Source organism: Phoca vitulina, unplaced genomic scaffold, assembly GCF_004348235.1.
Source record: "Phoca vitulina isolate PV1807 unplaced genomic scaffold, GSC_HSeal_1.0 scaffold5, whole genome shotgun sequence".
Lineage (NCBI taxonomy): Eukaryota > Metazoa > Chordata > Mammalia > Carnivora > Phocidae > Phoca > Phoca vitulina.
Window position 1 is genome coordinate 64,025,214 of NW_022589708.1, and position 10,544 is coordinate 64,035,757.

The following is a 10,544-nucleotide window of genomic DNA, read 5'->3' on the forward strand; positions in this document are numbered from 1 at the left end:
TTTTGTTTTCAATATTCAGAAGAGGATTAGCTTCATCCGGTTCTTATTTTCCTAGGATACTGAAGTTCAGTTGGCTGATGTAATCTCACAAGACTAAAGATAGTTGTGTAGTATTACTAGTAGGTGTGAAAGAACAGTGATTGGCAAAAACAATTAACTATATTAACTTAGGCTTAAATCTGGGCTATGGATATGGAATAGCTCCTAAAAGTCATCATAGGAAACTTTTTCTATGCTCTCTCTGTCAGACTATTTTGCTTCTTTAAAAAAATTTCCCTAGAGGGGCGCCTGGGTGGCTCAGTCCTTAAGCGTCTGTCTTTGGCTCAGGTCATGATCCCAGGGTACTGGGATCGAGCCTCGCATCCGGCTCCCTGCTCAGCGGGAAGCCTGCTTCTCCCTCTCCCGTTTGTGTTCCCTCTCTCTCTCTCTCTCTCTGTCAAATAAATAAAATTTAAAAAAAATTTCCCTAGAAAAATCAGTCTTGGATTAGTTTTTAAAGTATAATCTTTGATCTTTTAAAATTTGTATTAAAATTTTTAAATTTGTTTATGAATAGGTTATGTTGAAATAAAAGACAGTCTGTGCTCTTTTCAATACTAAAATGCATCATGGTAATTTTCACTTGTTACTTGTAATTTTCTGAATCTGTCATTCTTAGCTTTAATTTTGCGTTAAGGAAATTTAAAGTTAAATCTTGACTTCAGACTGCTCTCTGCTGACTACTTTTTATTGGCTTTTTGACCAAAACGGAATAGCAAAATGCAATAGAAGCCCAAAGTAATCAAGCTTGAGTTGACTAAATTCTATACTAAATTCACAGTTTCTATCAACTCAACCATGGAATACAGGTCTCTTGTAAAATATTTATAGTGAGAGTGTTAAAGAACTTGGTATACAGCTTGCTTTAGTATTTTTGTCCACTTGGAGTAAATTTAAGGAGATCTGGAAGGCCTGTGTCTTTACAGAAGTGCGTGTTGTCTTGGATTTCAGCTGAGCTATGTCTCAATAGGAGTCATATACCTCCATCTTGTGGCTCAGTCATAAAATTCCCACACTATCTTTTTTCAAGATAGTCTAATTTTGTAGTAAGTTTCAAACTTCCCAGTCTTTTAATGAATGCCATAATCATATTGAAAATTTGTTTAAGATTTGTGTAAAACTGAATGGTACTTAAATATTTAGTGGCTTTTAGGAAGGTAAGCATTATCTCAACTGTTCCTAAAAGTCACTAATAATCATGAAACACAAATTTATTCTCCTGGCCAGTGAAAAAGCCATTTTCCCCTATTCCCCTAAAGAGAAAAAAAGCTTCTTTTGCATTGTTTGATTTTTTCCTAATGTCATTTCACAGTGATGTAGTCACAACTCTTTTTAAAATTCCATTTTATCAGCTTATGATTAGGTATTTAGTAAGGAATAAGATCAAAAGATTTATTTAAACCCTAATATGTTATCTCTTTGCTTTCTCACAGTCTACCAAATTCATTCCTTTATTACAGAAATATTTTTTTATTTTAATTTGGTCAGTTTTCTTCCTTAACAATCAATACTGATATTTATTCAACATGCACAAAATGGGGATTATGATAGCTTTTTTCTAGTACGTTGAGAATACCCATGAAATCTGCAATTATATAATTTTAGTGTCATTTATTATTTAACTCAATTTATTATGGACTTTTTTTTAGTCATTAAACATCCTCTCTCTCTATTCTGCATGCCATGATCACTGCTCTGTGCTAACTCTAGCTGCACTCCCAAACCATTCTGATCTTTTCAAAATGACAGCTGAGACTCACATTTATTTTTTTAAAATGATGAATTTATGAGCCCGATGTTTGAACAGAATCTTTTATTTTTCTGTTAAATCCAACCACCTAATTAAAGCGGCAAATCCCTCTTAATGTACATCTGATTGAAATTAATGTTGGGGGGTTTAGTCGTCTAACATTGTTTCTGATTACATGTTGCATATCATGGCTAAATTCTCCATCTTGCTACACTGATATTTATGAAGACCTCCATATTGGTATAACGTGAGCTTTTTATTCTATTGAATTTTTGTTTTTATGTGATATTTCTTTTATTTTTTATTTGATATGTCTCATCTGTGTCTCTTAGATTACTTCAAGTTATTTGGGGTACATATCAGCTATGATTATCTAATTCTCTGTCACCTTCTATTAAAAGAACAACGTTCTCATCGTTAACTCTGTCTATATGTTAATTGCTATAGGGATTATAACCTTGCACTTTGTTCCTTTGGTTCATTCATTCTTTTGATTCATGTGATGCACTCTCTAGCTATTGTTCATTGTCTAGTAAAATTTTCACTTTGGAGAAGTAAGGAAAAATATATTCTCAATTAAAAGAACAATGAATTATTTTCCAAAATGGTAATATATCACTCTAACTGAAAAGTAAATGCCTCTTTCCTTTTCAGAGGCGAGCTGCTGATAATTTGAGAAGACATCACCAATACCAAGTAAGTTATTCTAGTGTATCTTGAAAATTTGCATTAAAATAAAGTACAGTCCCCTCTTCAGAACTGACTCAAGAGAGAAATCATATTTCTGCACTGAATATCAATTCTTGTGTTTTGACATGCCTCAGGAGGTTATGAGGAACCTGGTGAAGCGATACGTTGCCGCAATGATCAGAGATGCCAAAACTGAAGAAGGTCTGACTGAAGAGAACTTTAAGGTAATCATTTTCATCCTCATCACCAAGAGGCAGGTTCTACAGAGCATGGAACCAGATAAGCACATTTAAAATCAGAGCTGGAAACTCAGCCCTGTGTTCCAGCAAGCCCATGTGTCGTCGTCATTGCTTTCTTCTTCTCCTTCTTCTTCTTCTTCTTCTTCTTCTTCTTCTTCTTCTTCTTCTTCTCCTTCTCCTTCTCCTTCTTCTTATTCCTCTTCCTCTTCTTCTCTTTCTTCTTTTCTTCTTCTTCTTCTTCTTCTTCTTCTCTTTTCTTCTTTTAAGATTTATTTATTTTAGAGAGAGAGAGAAAATCTCAAGCAGACTCCCCACTGAGCACAGAGCCCAACACAGGGGTTGATCCCACGACCCTGATATCATGACCTGAGCTGAAATCAAGAGCCAGATGCTTGACCGACTGAGCCACCCAAACACAAGACTTTTTACTTTTAAATTCTTACTTTTAAATTCAAGACTATTTAACTATTAAAAAGAAAAAAAGCAGTAAAAATAGATTGTTTTCAAGCACTTTCAATCTGAAATATGGAGGGGGTATACTTGGAGGCAGAGAAAATCCTAGTGTCCAGTGGCATTTGGACTTGCTGATCCTAGCAACACTCTAAAGAGTGAGTTTTAAATTTCAGTCTGATTTCTGAACCCGAAACATTTAGTAACTAAGATGCTAAAAAAAACAACAAAACCCTGTTTGTGCTCTGCACAGCTTTGGTAGTAGAAAATTCAAGGTTTACACTTAAGTATACCTTACAAACTTAGTCCTTCTCCCTGGGGTTTTTTTTTTTTTTTAATTCTATCAGAAGAGATAGGTGGAATACATGTAATGTATATATGCTTGCACATGTGTATAAAATACCTTTGTTATTCTGCCTGAGTTCTTAGAGGTTTTGGAAGAATGAACAAGTCTGTAAGATCTTACAGGCAAAAACAAAGAAGTAAAAAACCCTCCAGAAGACTCTTTAACAGTGAAAAGCAACAGGTCTGACAAGAGAATAGAGATAAGTAGCTGGTTAGGAAAGAAGGTAGATGAATTGCAAAATGCAAAGCCCAGGTTGAAAGTTGTCCAGGATCCCAAATGTTCTTTGCAGCCACAGCCTCCAAATTTTGTAGTTAAATGATTCATGGTGCTTTGGGAAGTAGGTTGGAGGCAGGAGGCCACCAGGAAGGCCAGCGTCAGGTTAGGATTGAGAATTCAGTTGTCCGAAAAGATAAAAGTAAAGGATGAATCTAAGAAATGCTGTCTGATCTGAAGCAATTGGTGAGATTTAGCAGCTGACCCAGATGCTGAGATAAATTCAACTCCAAGGTGGTAAACAATTGAAGGTAACCGCCAACTCTTGGAAGGGCAGACGCCCCAGTAATTACTTTGTTTTAGATGGCCCTTGGGACAGCTGCATGTGCTAATATTAAAAATCTTTAAAAAAAAAAAAAAATGCAATCCTGAGAGAACGAGAGGTGACTTGAAAGCAGATGAAGCTTTTGGAGAGGAAGCATTTGAAAGTGCAGTCCCACAGAAATCCAATATACACCCTTATTTCTTTTTGCATCGGCCCAGGGAAGTCTCGGTGTTGCCACAGAGCTCCAGCGGGGAAACGAGCAGGCATCAAAATGACTCAAGGGCCAGGGACAGAACCACAGCAGAGCGGAATCCTCGCTCTTAAAAATGAGTGAAAACACCAATAAAAAATTAAAAAAAAAAAAAATGAGTGAAAACACACCAGAGCCATACATGAAGCATGCTGGTGATGGTTCCTAATGTCTATCTGTTCAGGTCCTAAGCTAATGTCGTCCTTTTACATCCCACTTAGGAACTAAAGCAAGACATTTCCAGTTTCCGCTTTGAAGTCCTGGGGTTGCTCCGGGGAAGCAAACTCTCCACCGTGCAGGCGGCTCAGGCCACGAAGGAGTCCTTCAATTCAGCCGACTCGGATGAAAAGAGCGATAACGAAGGCAGCAGCAAGGACAAGCGAAAGAACTTCAGCCTTTTCGACTTAACCACTCTGATTCACCCGCGATCCGCCGCCATAGCCTCCGAGAGACACAACATAAGCAACGGCTCCGCCCTGGTGGTGCACGAGCCGGCGAGGGAGAAGCAGAGAAGAGTGAATTTTGTGACCGATATCAAAAACTTCGGGTTATTTCACAGACGATCAAAACAAAATGCTGCTGAGCAAAATGCAACCCAAATCTTCTCTGTTTCAGAAGAAGTTACTCGTCAACAGGCCGAAAGACCACTGGAGAGAAATATTCAACTGGAATCTCGAGGATTAGCTTCGCGGGGTGACTTGAACATCCCGGGTCTCAGTGAACAGTGTATATTAGTAGACCACCGAGAAAGGAATACGGACACCCTGGGTTTACAGGTGGGCAAGAGAGTGTGTTCCTTCAAGTCGGAGAAGGTGGTGGTGGAGGACACTGTTCCAATCATACCAAAGGAGAAGCATGCAAAGGACGAGGACTCTAGTATAGACTATGATGTAAACCTCACAGACACAGTCACCCACGAAGATTACGTGACCACAAGATTGTGATACTTGAAGGAGGAAGCGTTGATCCTACATATACATATTTTCCGTAGTGCTCTGGGTAGGGGGAAAATTAGCAAAAGCTAACTTACACTTTATAGCATTTATCATCTGTGGCATATTAACGTGTAACATGTTTAACTAAGGCAAAGGCTATCAAAAACCCTGGTTTTGTAACCAGCTTTTGCTTTCACAATTTGTTTTACCTTTTTTTTTTTTTTTTTTGGTTAATAAATAAACGCACTGTGTATTCTTGTACTGTTGCCATAATCCACAGGAAATTTTTAGCTCTCTTTTTCAACTAAAACAAATCCACCTTATTTCATGTGGTAGTTGACTCCTATGATAGATATTTTTATACGCAGAAACCAATGTAGCTGAAATATTAGAGCTTTTCATAATTTTTTAGGGTCTCTAGAGATGGTTACTCGTCAAAGACTTTTCAGTCGGCCCTACAGTTTAGCTTTAATACACAAATATTACCAAATTATTTCTTAACATGTAAATAATTACAGCACCAATTGAAGCAAACAAGCCTCCTTCTCATAGAGTCATGATCAAACTCCCTCTTAAAATGGAAGTCAGGTGTACTTTGGAGTTTTAGGTTGCCCAGTTTTTCCTCTCAGTAAATAAAATAAATGTTTGTCTTAATAAATATTGATGATTGATGATTTTTAATGAGATTTTGTCATGACAAAAGTTTTATTTCAAGCTGTTTTTTTTTTTATTTTTGACCTTTTTCAGGTTCAATTGCTAGTCAGTATAAATACCAGGCTTTATGAATAACAGAATTTCAAAACATGACAGAAGTTCTCAGTCCTAGAAAAGAATAACAATAAATTAGAATAATTAATGCACCTTAAACAAAGCAAGATGATTGCATTCTCGTAATATCCAGATGAAAATAAAACCATTCTAAACTCTAAATCTAAGCAAAGTTAAATTGTATTTTCAATCAGTGTGACATTGTTGCTAATTCAAAAGAAGTACAAAAACATAATGATTTCCTCGTCTTTCCCCCAGTGACTGGTATATATTTCTTTAAAATTAAACTCACCCAAAATCATTATTAATTTTAGCAATAGATATAGATATAAAGCTTTCCCCAGAGGGACAAAATTCTTAATTGCTTGTTTCTTCTGTTGTCTTCAAGGTAATCTAGCTTAAATTACACTCATTCACGAACTACTAAAAAAGAAAGGGTTTTACCTGATATAAAACGGCACTGGCAACTTCATAAAGTTTAAGTTACGTAACTTGTGTCTATTTAAGCCACCATGGAAATAGAAGTTCCTTCACCACATACAATTAGCATGTATTTCAAATCATTAGAAAGATGCTGAGTTCATTTTACTTCAGAAATTACTTCCATGGACTAGACTGTACATGATGTAGCATTGACCCAAAATTGGAAAGTTTCTGATTACCATACATGGAAAATAAGGAATAACATAACAGTGCCAGCCACTGTCCTATGTGCAGTATGAGTATCAACACCTATGTACTCCTCACAACAATCCTCTGAAGGAGGTGATATTCTTATCCCCACTTTAGAGATGAAGATACTGAGGCAAGCACTAATTAGGTGAAGGTTCACAGCTAATGATAGAGCTATGATGAGTCCTCCAGAGCCATGCTCTTAACTACTATTTGTAGAGCCTCTCAGAACATAAATAGAGCAAAAAATGTGCACATATAGGGGTTACTGTTGCTACTTCTGAAATGGTGTATTTTGAGAGAGAATGAGTTTGGTAAACTCCATAAATCTGTGTTCCCTCTTGTAAAGCAAGAGGAGTTCACAAAATTAAAGATAATTTAGACTCAATTATATTATAGAAGTTAGTAGATTTAAGAAAAAACATATTTGGTATGGGTCATCAGAATTCAACTGGAAATATTGGATTTTAGTTTTCAAATAAACCACAACCCAGAGGCACTGAGATACTGCTCTCTTCCTAAATCTGGTTTTGTCCTCGGGATAGAGGAATGGGCCTGGTAGGTTTGGAGAAACACAATAGGGCTAATGCTTGTTCTCACTGCCTCAAGCACACCTTTATCTCAAGTATGTTAGGACTCACAATAAGCCCTGGGGATAGCAAAACACCCAAACTGTTCTAAGTCTGACAGACTTTCGGTAGTAGGGGAACATAGACCTATTCTCAATACTTGGGGTATTTTCCAATGATTCCATTTTGCTGCTTCTGTTATTAATGTTGTTATTTCCAAAGTAAAAATCATATACATCATCATTACACATACTCTACCAGAATTTAATTTCAAATGTCCTCTGTTCCTTCAGATAACACCACTGACAATAAAAGCCACAACAAAATATGTTCCCAGGAATTTATTTCTATCAGGGGTTAGGGTGCTGATATTTTACAGAGGAACATGGTGATAACAGAGGGATTTACTTGGAGCCAGTAACCCCCTGCTTCTCATGTTCTGAAAATGATGGCTTTTAACAACCCTCAGATGTCACTGACAGATGTGTTTATGAGTTTAAACAAAATATTGGATATTGTTAGTACAATATGTCCTAGGATTGAACATTATTCTGAATATGTGGTGATACTAAGTAGCATTAATGAAGATGAACAATAGGGAAAGAATAAGAAAACATAAAACAGCAGGATTGCAAATAGAAAGATGATATTTTTTGAGGTCTTTAAATGAGTAATTTGGGGTTTCTTTTCATTTCCATTCATATTTCTATGAACATAAATTCCTAAACACCAAAGAGAGGTTTGACATCACACCTTCATTTGTATAAATAATGTTTCTTATGTTTCATGTCATTTTGACCTTGCTATTTGTTGCTCATCTTTACTTATTTATTTATTGTCAGTGTTTGGTGGAAGAATGTCTAGAAAATTCAGTTTAACTTTAATAGAATAGGTTATATTCACAGCACTTCATTTATCATCTATTTGGAAAACCCATTTACAAGAGAAAATGCTATGAAGATGTACCTCACCATTTGCCATAGATGTATTCCTGAAAATATCTGTGTAAATAATTCTGTATTAACTTCAGTAGGGGAACTGGCTATGTAAAAAAAGAAAAAAATGGTAGTGAATTATTTTGTAAAATGATGAATTATTTTTCAAAGTGATAACCATCCTCAAAATGTAACTGTTTCATAAGTTGGATATTTGTATATCAAATTTTCTTAAATTAGATATTTTATTTATTGGCTGTCAATTAAAATACTGCAAAAGCTCACCCACTTTCTTGCCTTGACCTGGATAGCAACTCAACATACTTTAGTAATTGAACACACAAATCTAAACAAAGAAATATCTTGGATAACCTTTGAGGTGTAAAGAAAGAAATTTATCATATTATTCTCAAAGAAACAATTTCCCAGCCAGTATAGAAGGAATATGGGTAACCAGTGATACAAAAATGCACTCTTCTAATATTCAATAATCCTTACTAATTCTGGGATTTAGTGGAGTGAATGATTGTCCAGTCCCATGACTTTTTGTTGAAGAGCAGACATCAAGCACTGAAATCTGTCCATTCTTAGTTATTGTGCATTGTGTTTGTAAGCAGACCACTTTAGACAGTACCTTTAAAAATCAGCTGGGCAAAAACCATCCGTGTGACCCTGTCAATATGTTTACAATGACTTAAATTTTTAAAGAGCTAAATTTATGAATATACTCACCATTTGGAAAATTATTTCTTCAGTTTAACTTTATTACATTTTTTCCTTGTCTTATATTCTCCAAAATTCAGACCTCCCAGTAATTTACATTTAGAAATTACTCTCTGTAAGTCACCTTAAATTCAATTTCAATATATTATTCTGATTATTTCACAATATATTACAATGAACTTTGTTTATATAATGTTATCACATGACTTTAGAAAACATTTTGGAATATACTAAATAAGTTCTCCAGACATAACTGGAGAAACTAAGGTTCAGGGCATTTATGGCAATTATCCAAATTTACCCCGCTACTCAGTGGTTGAGTTGGAGCTTAAAGAAAAACTCTTCATTTAGATATTCAGATGAGATACCAGGTCATAAATGTCTCAGCTAATGAATTTTTATTTTTGTGGAATTTTGTCTTCCTTGCTCTCCCCTTCAGTAGAAAATATTTATAGTCGTTCAAACTTTCCACAGCCCAAATTCAAAGATACTACCTTTTTTTCCCTACAAAATTGTGTTCACAGATTTTTTTTAAAAGCTGGTGTCTTATCATTTTCTAAGAAATGCAGTTCATCATTTTCACTTCAACTGTAGATTTTGTGATAATTCTATACACAGTCTGGTAATAATAAAATGTCTGAAATAAAATTAAGCCTTCTCAACTGAAAAATGATAGAGCTGGGAAATATGAAGCTGACACGGAGATTGAGACCATGAGACCAGGGCCAAATATGGTCATGCTGTCACTGAGTTGGCAAAGAGTGAAGTTGTCTCTGCCAGTGAAATTTACCAGTAGCAAACCCATCAGCTTCCTCTAGAGCCGCACTGTCCAATATGGTGGCTACTATTGACATGTGGCTACTAAGCACCTGAAATGTCTATAAATGTAAAACACACACTGGATGTCAAGGACTTAGTATGAAAACAATGAAAAATATCTCATTAATATTTACATTGGTTACATGTTGAGATGATAGTATTTCGGATGCATTGGGTTAAAATATATGAATTAAATTTAGTTTCATGTTTCTTTTTACTTTTTAATGTAGTTACTAGAAAATTTTTAAAATACATATGTGACTTTCATTTGTAACTTGCAGTACATTTCTATTGGACAGTGGTGCTCTGGAGAATCTCTATTTGTTTCACTCAATTCATGTATTCCCACCATTTGAATTTCATAAGTGAAACTTATGTATTCAACGACTCAAAAAATATTGTTTTTGTTCAACTAAAATTTGCTGTTTCTCCTCGATTCCTAATCTCCTAATGGAATCACTGCTAATAATTTGCTGTTTTTTCATGTTTTTCCTTGCCTTTGCAAATATATTAATATATATTATAAAACATACATATAATAATATATTAATATATACATTTATAATATAAATAAATATATAAATATATGTATAGGTTATGGGTTTTTATTGTTTTTATCAAGAATGGAATTTATACTATACCTATAATTTAGTGACTTGTTTGTTTTTTATCTAACAGGGTATCATGGAAGACTTTTCTAGAGCTATTTAATATAGCAGAGTTATTCGAACCCACTCAAAAAAAATTCTTCATTGATTGTCTTTACCTATTGAAATATATTCATACTATGTTGCTAAGACACTATTGGATCAATGAGGTTT

At 35.0% G+C, this 10,544-nt stretch overlaps 1 protein-coding gene across 7 annotated transcripts in view; it reads left to right on the forward strand.

The window, feature by feature from the left end:
- The window catches only part of TRPC4 (transient receptor potential cation channel subfamily C member 4), a 192,201-nt gene extending 181,990 nt beyond the window's left edge, over positions 1-10,211 (forward strand). For all 7 annotated transcript variants that reach the window (XM_032403122.1, XM_032403123.1, XM_032403119.1 and 4 more), the window contains 3 exons: positions 2,444-2,485; positions 2,614-2,703; positions 4,524-10,211. In XM_032403122.1, the coding sequence (XP_032259013.1) occupies positions 2,444-2,485; positions 2,614-2,703; positions 4,524-5,246 (855 nt within the window). In that variant the 3' untranslated portion in view covers positions 5,247-10,211. The remainder of the gene's footprint in view (positions 1-2,443; positions 2,486-2,613; positions 2,704-4,523) is intronic.
- The last annotated feature ends 333 nt before the right edge of the window (positions 10,212-10,544 follow it).